The sequence below is a fragment of the Xiphophorus couchianus genome, chromosome 3, assembly GCF_001444195.1.
Source record: "Xiphophorus couchianus chromosome 3, X_couchianus-1.0, whole genome shotgun sequence".
In the NCBI taxonomy this organism is placed as follows: domain Eukaryota; kingdom Metazoa; phylum Chordata; class Actinopteri; order Cyprinodontiformes; family Poeciliidae; genus Xiphophorus; species Xiphophorus couchianus.
Window position 1 is genome coordinate 14,891,093 of NC_040230.1, and position 14,598 is coordinate 14,905,690.

The following is a 14,598-nucleotide window of genomic DNA, read 5'->3' on the forward strand; positions in this document are numbered from 1 at the left end:
ACTTGCAATTATTGATTCCTGCAGTAAATTTAAAGCACCGGAACGAACTCAAAATACCTATATATATCTAAATGTATTTAAGAAGCTGTTAAGTGAAAACAGAACTTCATTATCTGATGGCAAATAAACTGATCTGATCTGGATGGTTACTTAAAAAAGTTAAGCAGTTTAGGAGATAGTCAACAAAAGGCTTCAAGATTGAGGATCATTGGCATTCAGTTGCAGATACAGTAACTGCCATAAAGTCTGCAGAAATGAAAGCTCATGGAAGCACAAAGGACGAGTTTGACCACAGACTAAGGTTTGCCCATCTTTGAATTTGATCGACTCCCACACAGCATCTCCCTCTTTACTGGAGTGTTCATTTCTCTGCATGTCTCACCCACTCTGTGTCTGCTGCTCCCTCTTCCTTTTCTCCTCATTTTTTCTTCCTCTGCCACTGCTGACAGTACTACTAATCTCTGCCTATTTTCAGCAGGCTTTCTTTTCCCCACAGATGCCCCTTTTTACACTAGTTTACCATTTATTTCCCTCCATCTCTATTTCTCCCCCTGCAAGTCTTTCTGTGCTCATATTGAGGAATGCAGCATGAGGCAAGCGGTGGCTTTTTGGCTGTTGATACTTGCGACTCTGCTCCGAGGTGAGTGACTTCGACGGGTGCTTTTGAGCGGGACTGTGCTTGAACAAGAGTAAGTGGGTCTTTTGAATGTAAATTCGGTACGTTTCTGTATTTGCACGTGAAGAAGATATCATCTCTATATTTACATATAGAGATGATATTTCTTTAAAATTAGTGGATATTCAAGCTGTTAACAATTTATATGCTGTATAAATATATTTCGTATTGATTTACCTTTGTCTTAAAATATTGTTGTAGGTGCAACAATTTCATGACATCAGTATTTACTACAATGATTTTTGTCCCAAGGTTTTACTGTCACATCGTGCTGTCAGCCCACACTTTAGTGGGAAACATTCAGCTTTTTTTTTATTATTTAACTGCACTCACACTTGCTACTGTTTTTTGCATATGACTCAACATGGAGCTTCTACAGTGATTTTACAGCTTTACTTGGACTCAAAGGTTTGTTTGTGAACCTTATTGAAGACGATGATGCATCATGAAGATTAAGGAACATATAAAACAAGTCAGGGATGAAGTTGTGGAAAAACTGAAAGCAGGGTTGGACTATAAAACAATTCCCAAGCTTAAAACATTTAACAGAGCAATGCTGATTTCATGATCTGAAATTAAAAATTGAACAGCACAATTGCTAACTTTCCAAAATTTGATTTGATTCTTGCTTAAATTGAGAGGTTGGTGAAAGAGAACATAAACCAGAGAAGCTGCTAGAAAAGGCCATATTGACTCTGCAGGAGCTGCAGAGATCCACAGTTCAGGTGGGATGGACCTGTTGACAGTTGTTGAAAATTTCCCAAATTTTTCCCCTTTCCGTTTTTCTGTTTTCATGTCTTACCTATTTTGAGTAAAACAGCAGAAAAATATGGCTTGCTAAGTATAACTAAATACTCTGATCAAATTAAATAGTAATGGAGGAACAATTAGTTATTTAATAGCAATTGTTTGCAGTGCTAGTAATTGTGACAGCAATGACAAATATTTCCGTCAAATTTGTTTCCAGCTGAATAACTATGCTAAAATTGAAGGCTCATTTAAAAAAAAAAAAAAAAATCCAGTGTGAGGTTAACCACTGCAACAAAGATCAATACATTTTAAGGATTTAGCGCATCATTACAAGGTGTGGTGATAAATGTGAAATGCACTGCGGATGTGAAAGGAAAAGGAAATGGTAATCATGGTGGTAAATTACCTAAAGAGGAACATTATGAACACTGAGAGACTATTAACCTGCATAAAGACATTCCATCTGTGAAGTCAGACTCATATTCAAAGTTCTGTTAGTGAATATAGATTTGACACCCCACAGTGAGAGAATTAATCATACACCGTTTCCAGGAGCTCTCCCACTGTGAAGTCTGGCTACAGAACAGACATTATACAACTACTCCTTGCTCTCTGCAGTTGTTTTTAGCATATTTAGTGCACCTCTTACGCCCACCTTTAACACATCTCCCCAAATCAACTGGGATTACACAGCAGAGTATGAATTGAGAGTGATTTTAGGCTCTTTGAGTAGTTTAGTGGCAAAGAGAGAGCGCTTCCTAAGCCCTCATTGTTGTGAGTGCTGTGTGTGTCTGTCTGGGGTGTTTCAGTGTTTAATGGCCTCACTATTTCCTGAATAAAATGAAGCTGACGCTTTTATGGCAGAGTGAAGACTCCGACTGGGTGCTTGTGATCAATCAAAGACGTAATTGATTAAGAAGAGCGGGACTATTTCTGTCTTCCTACTCGTATTTTTTTTTTTCCCTGCCTGGGGCACGCTCTCACATTTCTATCCTCTAACTTCCTTTCCAATGATTCCGTAGTGTTTTTTTTCCTTTCTTCCCTTATTTTCCTAAATCCATCACGATAATTGCAGAACTTGCCTTCTTTTGTCAATTTTCCTTTATTTTGTGATCTGACAGACATTTTTCTCCGCTCTACTATCCCCACCCACCACCCTCTGTCCAGAATCAGTGCAGGGTCCACACCAGCGTTATCTTCTCAAAGAACTGCTGAGGGACTACAACCCTATGGAGAGACCAGTGGCCAACGACTCCCAGGCCCTCACTGTTCACTTCTCCTTCACTCTAATACAGGTCATGGATGTGGTATGCCTCAGTAGTCCTAATTATTATTATTAACTCAGAAAATACTGTTAACCAAGAAAAATCTAGAGGAAAAGTCAGAGCTGTTTATATGGTTACCAAAACATTTTATTTAATTTTACGTTAGCTCTTTCAGGTGTTTGATCTGTTCATTATGTAAAGGGTTTTGTGTTTTTTTTTAGTTTTTTTTTAGCAGTATTCCATCCATTTTCAATCCACACAGCCTAGCCATTACCTGAAAAACCTTCACACAAACAAGCCTAGCTAGACTGCTGGATAAAAGGTATTTCCTTTAATTAATACCTGATTAATTTTTCAAATACTTGGACTTCTTCCAAGAATTTGTGCTTGGTGGCAAAGAGGCCACTCTTCTTGAATGAAAATTGAAGCTTCTTGAGCTTTAATGCTCTTCTTGTGGATCGTGCCATAGCATCTTAGTAGGGTATTAGCCCAGACTTTGAGTAGGCCACTTGAAAATCTTTATTTTGATATAATTGATCTGTTTAGAGCTGAGATTGCTGCCGTGCTTTGGATCATTGTCCTGCTGGATAACCCAAGTGCTCTTCAGCTTGGGGATGTTCTCCATCATGATCTTCTGCCAGAAATGTTCTCTATGAGTGAGTCTTGATTCTAGAGGTCAGGCAGAACTACTAGTGAAAATAAACCAAAAAACATGTGAAGAACAGTTCATTCATTATATAACCAATTAAATTATACAATGTATAATTAAATAATGAAATTATTATACTTTTATGTTAACAATAAGTCCCACTTAGTTAATAAATCTGCTTCCAAGGGAGACACAGTCAAGACAACAGCAGTACTGATCATAATTATGCAAAAATAAAAATTAAAAAAATAAATATATATACAAATTTTAATATCAAACAAAGAGATCTGAGTAAAAATAAAAAGGATTCTTTTGTTGTTTAATGTGTTTCAATGGGAGTCTAATTATATATATATATATATATTCCCATTAAAACACAATAAACAGCAAAAGAGAATCCTTTTTATTTTTACTCAGATCTCTTTGTTTGATATTAAAATTTGTTTCAGAACCTGAAAAAAAGAGCAAAAGAATCCAAAACAGAAGGAAGAATAGATCTGTAAAGGTGTGAAGACTTTTAGCATCTCTGAAGCTTAAAAGAGGTCGCACTTTGTTGAGCCCAGAGGATTTTTCTCCTCATGGTTGGAGAACATTTCAAGTGCCTCTGGCATTTTCTGAACAAGCTGCCATGTGCCTCAGGGCAAGCAACTGCTTTTTTGGCCACCTTATGATGAAAGACTGATTGGTGAAGTGTTGCTTTGATTGGTGCCCTTATGTAAAGTGTTCCCACCTTGCAGAGCTCTCTTTTGTAGTTGAAATTAGCTTGTGAGCTATGAGTCAATGCAAAAGCTTTTTTTATTCTTGTAAGGCAGCTGTTGAGAAGAACATTTGGAGAAGATTATAGACTTCTTCCACATACAGAATTCAGAAAGAAATTGTTTGAACGCTTTAATGATGAAGACATTTTTAGCTTGCTGCTTCAAGTTGTGACTTGGATGCAGTAATACCTCTCAAGTCATGGTTTAACCCTAAATGTACAGCGCATCAAAACAAAGGTTCTAAGATCTTCACAAGCTGGACTTTTCATACACCCATGTCATGAATCTCAAATATTTGGTGAAGGAAATTGCCAAACCCTAAAAATCATGCTGAAATTGCTTTATTCACTTAGTTGTAACAGAAAAGTATTCTGATGGTGTCTCTGGGTGAATGAGTATGAGAAATTCTTTGTTGTTTCAAATGCCTTGTTTTTATTCTTCGCTTTTTAAAATGCGAAGAATAAAGAAGAGCGTGTAAATGATCAACCCCACCGTATGATGAAATCTAAATGCAAAGTGTAGGCAAAACCAACAAATGCAATATTTTAAGGCAGTCTTAAAAAAGTAGAACAATTATTTTTTCAATTGCAAAGTCCTTTATTATATTATTTGCTTTGTGTCATGCAAGGATGAGAAGAATCAGATCCTCACCACAAATGCCTGGCTGCAGATGGTGAGTATAATAGATAACATTAATAATGTGGTATCGATCTGTGTTGCAGAAAGCTTTTTTGCGGGCTGCTGCCCATTGCAGTAGTATGCTCAGTGTCATCCCAGATGTTGTTTGGCTTTCATTATCATGATAATGGCTTGCTCACAAGGATGACAGCTTCTTTCTCCTTCCCTAAACATGGCCTTAACAGAGCACAATGAATCTATTTTTACTTTATTATTATAGCTCAAAATAAGACTTTATAAGCATGAGCTTAAATGAAGACGATACCTCAGTACAGAGTGTGAGCTGACAAGAAACATGTTTCCCTCAAGAAAAAAGGATGTAGCATGTACATAATTTAGCAATGTCCTTTCACTTGTTTAGATCATTTTGTGCTTGTGCCTCATAGCAGTGGTATGACCACTATCTCCAGTGGAACCAGTCAGAGTATCCTGGAGTCAAGAACCTCCGTTTTACCCCTGACCAGGTCTGGACCCCTGACATATTGCTCTACAACAGGTGTGGGACTCATGCATTCACAAAAACCCATTTAAGGCTCCTGCAGCTTGGAAATGTATAAAAAATTATTCTATTGTCATGCAAATTAAAAAACCATAATACAGAGCATGTTATTTCCCCCCAATACTTGATGCCTTAGTCCATTATCTTAAAGACAAACATCTAAATAAGACAAGAGATCTTTGGGGTGTGAAAGGGATTTTTTCATGGCACAGGATCTTAATCAGATTCAAGTATGGACTTGATTTGGCCACTCCGAAATCGTCATTATTTGAAAACCCTGTCCTTTCTGATATTAAAATTAGCTTGAAGTTAGAATTTTTTTTTTCACATTGACTTATTTGTAATTTTTGTTAAAGTTTTAAGAATTTCTACTATCCAGAATGTCACAAAAATGAACAAGTCTAATTACTTGACTCTAAGTAAGGTTGCAATTCAACCCAAAGTTGTGCTGCTGCTCAAACCTTCATCACTTTACTGTCTTTTTTCAGTGCTCACGATAAGTTCGATGCCACGTTTAAGACCAACGTGCTGGTTAACTCGAGTGGCTTCTGTGAGTATCTGCCTCCAGGTAGGTCTGCACAGCTGGAGCCTCCAAATTTAACTTGTTTATTCATTCACAAAATATACTCATCCGGCAGAAAATTAATTTAGAACGTCTGCTGCGTTCAGATATTTTTAATTTTCCCCTTCTTCCACATGACTGCCATGAGAGTAAATTATTAATCACATTCTCTCTGTGTCACATATGGGGGGGGGGTTACTGTGCTGTAAATAAATTTTCCTTCTTGTCTCTGAATTTTAAGGGATATTTGTCAGCACATGTAATGTGGATGTGAGATGGTTTCCATTTGACATCCAGCGCTGTGAGCTGAAGTTCGGCTCATGGACTTTTGATGGCTGGCTGCTGGATATCCAGATGAGGGAGGCAGATGTGTCGGGGTACATGACCAACGGAGAGTGGGACCTTATGGGTACGACTGCATAGAAACTGGGCTGGAATATAATGCATCTGTAAATATTCACAGATTAATTAAACCTGTCAGAATTCAGAGTATCTTCCCTCAGCTTTTCATTAATTACAAAAGGCAGCATTTTAAATCCTGCTGCTTGCACGGCATTTTAATTAAAAATTTATATTCAGCCATATTTTTGATAAATTCCGCTCCTGCGCCACATTTTTTCTCATGCCTCGCCTGTAACCGCACAAAACACAAAACATTTTATTAGTTGCATCAGTCACGTTCTGCTGCAGAACAATAAAATGTTGCGCCGCATCTTTTTATTTCCCTGTCTTTTCAGAGGTCCCCGGAGGTCGTAATGAGGTTTTCTATGACTGCTGTGCAGAGCCATACCCAGATGTGACGTTTGTGGTAACGCTAAGAAGGAGAACCCTGTTCTATGCTCTCAACCTGCTCATCCCATGCGTGCTCCTGTCCTCCATGACCCTGCTGGTCTTCCTGCTCCCCGCCAACTCGGGGGAGAAGATCAGCCTCGGTGAGATACCACAGCTGAAAAGAGGCGGTGGGATGGTGTGATGAAATGAAAAGGACACACTGTGTGTGAGAGCATGGATTTAATGTCTAATCTCTTCGTGTCTAGCTGTGCGTACAGTGCCTTGTAAATGTATTTATATCCACGAACTTTGTCACAGTAAACCCATAAACTTTATATATTTTACTGGGATTTTATGTGAACAACATAAAGTAGTGCAAAATGGTGAAGGTAAAAAAATGCTTCCTTTTTCCAAATTTTAATGACTAAAGAATTAAAAAGTCTGGTGTGCATTTTTATATATTTCCCTTTACTCCAAAATAAACATGCACTCAGACATTAAGATAAACTGAAAGCAAAATACAGTTTTGTTTCTAAATAATTCTGCTGTAGTATAGAATAACTTCAAACCCACCAAGACATGACCATCTAGCTAGAGCCGCAGGTTGAGCAGAAGGGGGCATGTTTTACGTTCGAAAAAACACAACAACACACTACTTTGTTGGCTTAAGAATAAAAAATCCAAATAAATATACTCATGTTTTTGATTGCAACCTAATGTGAAAAAATGTAAGGAACATGAATACATTTGAGCCATTTTAAATTGTTTTTGTTCTAATCTTCCCCCAGGAACATTAAATCATAACTTTGTACTTTATTAAAGCAGAATGAACCAATGGGAGGAAAGTGGTGACAATGACAGAAAGGTTAAAAAGATGAACTAAGTACAACCTTTTGAGTGTCAGGAAGATGGATAATTGAGGCAGATAATCAAACACATAATAAATATGTCACTGTGGTCCATTCCTGTATCTCCATACTTAAAGGATGGTATTTTTTCTCACTATGACTCCCTGGTGTCCTGTGTCTGCCTTCAGGCATCACCGTTCTGCTTTCTCTAACTGTCTTCATGCTGATGGTTGCAGAGATAATGCCCGCCACTTCCGACTCCGTGCCACTGATCGGTTAGTTGTTTCTGTTTTTATGCATACCGGTGCATCATATCTGGATGTTGTTGTCTTTTGTGGTTACTAACATGTGTGCTTCAGGTCAGTACTTTGCCAGCACCATGGTGATTGTTGGTATGTCGGTGGTAGCCACAGTCATTGTCCTCCAGTTTCATCACCACAGTCTGAATAGTGGACAAATGCCACGCTGGGTGAGTTTTTCACAACATCAGCTCATTAAATGGATGTTTCCAGTAACAAGGAGGGAATTTCAAGTCAAAAGTTTGAATATTTTTGCAAGACTTTTGATTGTTTAGTTGTTACTGCAGAAATAAGACAGTGCACTACCACTGCAAAGTCTGCTAAATCATCAGGAGGACTATTTCCAGTAAACTCTGAGTTTAATTTGCCTCATCCTATAAGAGCAGCTTTCTCATAAAGGGCTTTTGCTCTTTCATTGACCTCAATGGTGCCTGTTAACTGCAATTTCTTAATTACATTAAAAACTCTGAAAATGGCCACTTGAAAACACTTATTATCCTGGTATGATGGACATCAATTATGTTATTTTACTGTGCCAGCCTGGGCAATGGTTAAAAGGAACTCATAAATGCTGACTAATAAATATTGCTGATGTTGTATTTTGTAGTTTTTAAAATCATGAGCCCTTCTTTGATGGAAATAGTGGACAAATCATATCCAACTACTTAGGCGCCCAACTTTATTTACACGGTTTCTTTCTGTTTTGTAATTTGCAATGGACAAATATAAAAATACAAAATGTTTCTTATTCAACAAGAGACAAAGGCAGTTTTTATATGAATCCCTTTCTAATGACATAAGGCAACATTAGAAAGAGGTCCAGAAAAAGGAAATATGTTATTTATTTGTTAGTTGTGCCATGAAGAAGTTTTCTTTTGCTTTTATACATAACACACTATGATGGGAAATAGCATTACTGTGTGCTGAGTAGGTATCTCTTGCTTGCAGTGAAAAATAGGACGTTTTTTGCAGGACTGTACTACAATTTTCCCCTCATCCAATTTTTGCATCTTAATTAGTTTTGGAGCTAAAGGAGTGTCTCATTTATGCAGGAACCACCAAACTAGAGATCATGCAAATTTAAGCCAATTGCAGTTGCTTAAATTTGTGATTGTACTTGTCAATCACATATGTATTGTGACTGTATTGTGGTGTCATTGACCTTCAGGTGCACTTGGTTCTGCTGCAGTGGGTTCCTTGGTTTCTGCGCATGAAGCGACCAGGAGAGGGAGCAGAACCCACTCTATCCTGCAGCCAAGCAGACTCTCACAGCAAGACTCTATCCTCTCCGACGACCACCACCACCACCACAATCCCCATCCCTATCCCAGCTTCTTCCATCCTGCCACAAAGTCTCGGTGCCCTGCAGGCGAGCTTGGCACAGCTCAGCCACCCTCTGTCCCACCAACTTCCTCAACGCCCCCAGGTTAATATCCAGCCTAACACAAGCTCCAATCCACCACCTCAGCCCAATGGTCATTTGCCTTACATGGGCTTTCAGACCTTCCAGACCACAGCAGAACTAGAACCTGTTCAGAGGTGCCGGACTACCAGCCATGGGCGGGCCAACAGAGGATCTGGTGGAGGAGGAGAAGGAGATGAAGGGGCAGCAGTAGGAGGAGGTGCGGTGGGAACGATTGGAGATATACCAATACATCAGCACCTCCAGTCTTCAAAGTTTGTGAACCCCCCACTGGAAACTCTAGTATCTCCAGACCCTGAGCATGCAGGCGCAGCCACTGGACCCTGTGGCTTAGATCCTGGGGGTGGGAGATCAGCTGCCCTACAGAGCCACAGTGGGATGATTCGATCTGTTGCTGTGGACAACCAGCTACAGGCTCTTCTAACGGAGGTGCAGTTCTTAGTGGAACGCGTTCGTGAGCAGGATCGTCAGCTGAGTTTAGCAGAGCAGTGGCAGTTTGCTGCTGCCGTCATCGACCGCCTGTGCCTGGTCGGATTCAGTGTTTTCAACATCATCTGCACAATTGCTATCCTCATGGCTGCTCCTAACTTTGGGATAGCTCTATCAAAAGACTTCCTCTGAGAGATAAAGAAGCAAGTCGGAGAAAGAGGGTGGTGCGATGAGACGCTGATGGAAGCACAATTTTGATTTTAAAAGCGGGAAAGGACTATTCTCAGTGACTCAGAAACTTTAGAGTTAATTTTCTTATGGGACATACTGTATATAGAACTCATTATGTAGCATATGTGAAAATAATCAAATCTGACTTGAATTAAACTTGTATAAAGACTAGCATTTGTAAGATGATGCCCAGTTGAGAGCAGTACAGGGTTACATTTATTCTTGTGTGTCTTCATTTCAACTATAAAATTGTGACATTTTGAAATTATGCAGTTGGTTTGCCTGCTTCCACTGGGCTTTGCACTTTCTGAAGGTTTTGGTTTAATCTCTATGTCGGGGCCTGCCAACAGCAGCCGTCAGCTCTTACTCATTAAGCTAACTAGCTGAACATGGCAATCAGCCACCCATCAGTTAAAGCCGATGCTACATGTGCTAATGAACAGCAAATCTTTGATCCATCAGGGTGTAAACCTGGATAACCTGTGTCAAACTGTAGAGATTGAGGAATGTTTCCTTGCATCTGGGATAATGAAGAAATAAACATATATCCACTGCCTTAATGACTCTTAAGATAATGTTTCAAAAATAGGTGTTGAACTCATCCATATTTTGCCACTCTGTTATAGCACTGTCCTAGAGTCACAGACCACATACAGAGAAGCATAGAAACACTTGGAATCATGTAGGTGTAGCTTTTCTATGAAAATAACAGGTAAAGCTCTCAACTGCAGTGGTATCTATACATGCTCACTGTACACAACTCCATTGGTGAAAAAAAGCATGTTGATGCTTGTTGGAATATATTTAATATTTTCTAGGAACATATTTTAGTAATGAAAGTGTCTTGATGTTTCTTGTGAGTAGAAACTAGCTGCCTAAATTGTGCAGGTGTGTTTTTGAGCAGTTTTTTCCATATAAATGTTCTTCATAACTTGGAGCTTATGGGGACCTCTTCGATGGCCTCCAATTTTCAATTGAGTTTAATTCAAGTGATTGATTGGCTCATTCTTTCAGTTTTCTTTCTCTGAGGCCAATTGACGGTTTTGTTGGTTGTGTGCTTGGGATTACCTGACTGGTAAAGTATCTGTCCCTATTTAATATTATCTGACTTTCTTATTAATAATGTCCGTGTACAATTACACTTTTTATCCTTATTAGCATCTTTAAGTACCATAGGCTGAAAAACAGTCCCACACCATGATTATATCACCTACCAACTTTAGTGTCGCTATGGTGTTTTAGGGGGCTAATGTGGAATGCCACTCCTCCCCCAAATTAGGTATATCAGATTTAATCTGACAGAGTATAATTTTCCAGTATTTCAATGACTTATCCAAATATTCTACAGCAAACAAAAATGCTTCAGAATGCTTTTTCTTCAACAGTGGAGTCTTGCACTGAGTGGACATACAGCGCTATACAGTTAGGTGATTTACTTATCTCCCTGAAGTTCTCTGTGACTGATTTTTGATTGTTGGACAGCTCTGCTCATAATTATTTTTGACTCTGATTAAATTATATTGTTTCCACTTTCAGATTATGGTTGCTCTGCTCACTGGAATATTTGGATGTTCAGACGTATGTTTTGATTGCTATTTGTTTGCTCTGCAACTAAGGTGAAGGGGCTAAGAGAGAGCTTTTCTCTCAACAAAGCATGACTTTTGTGTAATAACTGGGTGATGATGACCTATGAAACACTCAATTAAAAATACAAAAGTTATGATTAGGTAGCTTTGATAGAAGCAGGGCTGCTTTCTAAATACTGACATATTTCAGCTTGTTTCTGCAGTCTGCGGTGTTTTGCTGTTCATTTTCTTCATGTTTTTAACACCAACACCCTGTTTCACTCTATTTTTTTATACTATCTAATTTATGGCAGTTTTTGTTTTTATCTATTTGTCAGTTGTTAATGACATATGGCGAGAACATATCTATTATCATACAATAATATAATAGCAATTTTAGTAAACCCTGTTTTTAGTACAGCGAGATTTTTCTCAAGATTGTGGAAACATTGGCGTCATCATTTATTTGTGGCTCAGTGACTGTCATGTTTCTTTTTGTTTTCTTTTTCTTTTGTTTTACTATGGACCTCTTTTGTGTCTGAAATAAAGATTGATTGATTGATTGATTGATATTATGAAAAACACTGACGTGTGCAGTGGGTGTTTTCACATAAGCTAGCAATTTGAATGACTGACCCACGGGTGCATCCATAAATGGCCAGTGAAGCTATTACAGCATTTGAATCTTGGTCAAAAGTTTGGTGTCTGTATGCCAAGAGAGGATTGTGATGATGGCTACTAGAAAAATGCTCTCTTGCACTATTTTTCACAACCTTTTACATAAATATGAGGGTATAAGCAGACATGGGCAAACATCTTTTCATAAGCTGTCCTTCTAATACCACAAAGTATAAGCATCGTCTACATTTTTTCTATACAAAGAAGGGAAAAATGAGACTACTCTCAGCACTCTGGGTGTGCAATTATAATCTCTTGAAAGCAGGTCCTCTAGTCTAATGGGGTCTGTAGTGCTAGTTAAATTATTAAATCAAAGTTCATATTTGAATTAATACATAACACATTAAGAATTAAAACCTAGATCTGGTCTTAATGCAATTATTTAAAAAAAAAAAATTACAGTGGAGTTTATATGTTAAAAAGCTTTAAAAAACATATAAAGTTTGATCAAAACAGCAAATAAAAGTGCATAAAACTACCATATTGATTTATTGTTGGGACGTGTTTTGGTGCTTTCTTAACTTAAAAAGTGATCGAAAAGAAGGGGGAATGTGACCAATTTAAGTTTGTCTTGTTGCTTTCAGTTTGTGAATGATAAAAGCAGTACTTCTAACAAATGGGCAACATTTACCAAATGCAGTCCAGCCACAGCTCTGTATGTACTGAAATATCATCCAGGCAAGATGCCCAGGAACTCTGAGTTTGGCTCCATGTGCTGTAAAAAAAAATTTCAGGATGCGTATCAGATTGTATAAATCCCTGAAGTTATTAATGTCAATGTAAAGGGCAGAGGAGATGAGACTAGAACACATTTTTGCATCACTTTAGTTGGTTTTGGTGCAGGAGTTTAATTTCTGTGGAGCATAAAGCAAACAGATACTTCCTCTAAAATGTTCAGTATAGTGCTATGGAAGGTGTTGTTTATTCTATTCATTAATGTGATTCAGCGCCTGACACTACTACTGACATGCTGGGAAAAGATGTGCGCAAAAGCCTTAAAGTAAAATAGTGTCACGAAGACGTGGAGAAGCAAATCTTCGCTGCAGTGATGTCAGAAGACTTTTATTCCACAAAGTGTGTCAAAGTTCGGTTGTCTCCCAGTCTTATTTTTCACAGTTTAGGTTGTTTTTAGATTTGATAGTTGTGGATCTGTGGATATGGGTCAGTTTCCTGAAGATCAACATGTCTGTGGCTTACTTATTTCAATTGTTCGCTTGTCTTTTTCATCTTGAAGAGTAGTAAAGGCTAACATTTGTGGCATCATACACCTTAAGGAAACAGGAAGTGATAGATGACATGCTGAACTTTCCTATCAACATAATAAAGTTAACAGGAAGAGTATAACAAACAAAGCCATGGCTTCAATTGCAACTATTATATATTATCAGTGGTATAAATGAGCGTGGCACTGTCAAGTTAAGTTTATTTATTTTATTTGATAAATACTAATAATCATTAGCTTAGACTATCATTTGAAATCACTCTTCCTCTAGACTCTTGGTGTCATGGTGGGTAGTAATTTTCTGACCCAAATGTAATATAAAGATTTGAAATATTTCACTCAATGGTTGAATATTCATAGAATATAATATTTTATTAATAGAAATAGAATATTCTATAAATATTCTATTCGTACATTATGTGAATTTCACTTTCTGAAATGGGAGAAATCTCTTTTTAAACTTTTTTTGGTATTTATATTTTTGAGATGTACCTGTAGAGCATATTTAAGTGGTGGAATGTCTCAGAGAAAAGTTTGGCCACAAATAAATTTAAGCTGTCCATTCCATTTGACAGCTTTAGCAGTTTTTTCACAGGGACATGTGTGTATTTAAAACGCTGGTAGACATTTCTTCCAATTCACACTTAAGCACCTCTTGGTGCTGGTTTAACACAGAAGATTGCTATGAAATGCATTGGAGTTTGCAGTTTTAAGGTGATAAACTGTGAAAAAGTTTGGAAAAGGTTATTACTTTGGTAAATGCTTAAACATGGTACAGAAGTATTCAAATACAGACTTAAATGTGAGTATTTCAAAGTATTGTCTCCTCAGTTTCATTTTCTAACTTGGCTTCCCCATGAGCAAAATTTTGAAAGAGGATGCAGAATTGGGACAGCGGTAGTGAGGGAGAGGGAGCGGTAGTGAGCCTGGGAGGAAAGGAAGGATAGAGGAAATGAAGCGCAGCGATAAAGGAAAGGCAGAAGGAAGAGAGAGCTTTGCAGAGATGGACGGAGGTGATGCAGAATGAAAGGAGGGAACGAGGTGTCTTCATGGGTTGGTTGATAGAAAGAGACGAGGGAGCAAAAAAATGTGCTGAGGGAGCAGGTTGGGACCAATAAAGTTTTTAACTGATTGGTCATTAATGAGAGAGAGAGAGAAGTGGAGAGGTTGAAAGGAAAAGGAGAGACTCCGCCTTCCCTCCTCCCCTGTCTCCTTGTAGATGCTGCAGCTGCTAAACTGCGCTTAGACCAGCATTTAAGGGTGACTGGACATATATTCAGAACTGATAGAGGCTG

The 14,598-nt window shown here is 38.2% G+C and overlaps 1 protein-coding gene across 3 annotated transcripts; it reads left to right on the forward strand.

Annotated features, from left to right (window-relative positions):
• The first annotated feature begins 331 nt into the window (after window positions 1-331).
• Window positions 332-10,398, forward strand: LOC114141789 (neuronal acetylcholine receptor subunit alpha-7-like). Of its 3 annotated transcripts, none has more exons than XM_028012607.1 (10): window positions 332-640; window positions 2,594-2,733; window positions 4,727-4,771; window positions 5,163-5,272; window positions 5,764-5,843; window positions 6,079-6,246; window positions 6,575-6,769; window positions 7,645-7,731; window positions 7,816-7,925; window positions 8,924-10,398. In XM_028012607.1, the coding sequence occupies exons 1-10, from the start codon at window positions 589-591 to the stop codon at window positions 9,797-9,799; spliced, it is 1,863 nt and encodes a 620-aa protein (XP_027868408.1). In that variant the 5' UTR covers window positions 332-588; the 3' UTR covers window positions 9,800-10,398. The 3 variants fall into 3 exon arrangements, with proteins under 3 accessions (XP_027868408.1, XP_027868409.1, XP_027868411.1); XM_028012608.1 differs by having other exon boundaries at window positions 333-689; XM_028012610.1 differs by lacking the exon at window positions 332-640 and adding an exon at window positions 2,924-3,013 and having other exon boundaries at window positions 707-2,733.
• Window positions 10,399-14,598: the final 4,200 nt, after the last annotated feature.

Bases quoted from the DNA above. Each gene is read 5' to 3' on its own strand.
- LOC114141789 (XM_028012607.1), top strand. From the start codon at position 589: ATGAGGCAAGCGGTGGCTTTTTGGCTGTTGATACTTGCGACTCTGCTC. The intron at 641-2,593 runs GTGAGTGACTTC...CCCTCTGTCCAG, and splicing joins ACTTGCGACTCTGCTCCGAG to AATCAGTGCAGGGTCCACAC. The intron at 6,770-7,644 runs GTGAGATACCAC...GTCTGCCTTCAG, and splicing joins GGGGGAGAAGATCAGCCTCG to GCATCACCGTTCTGCTTTCT.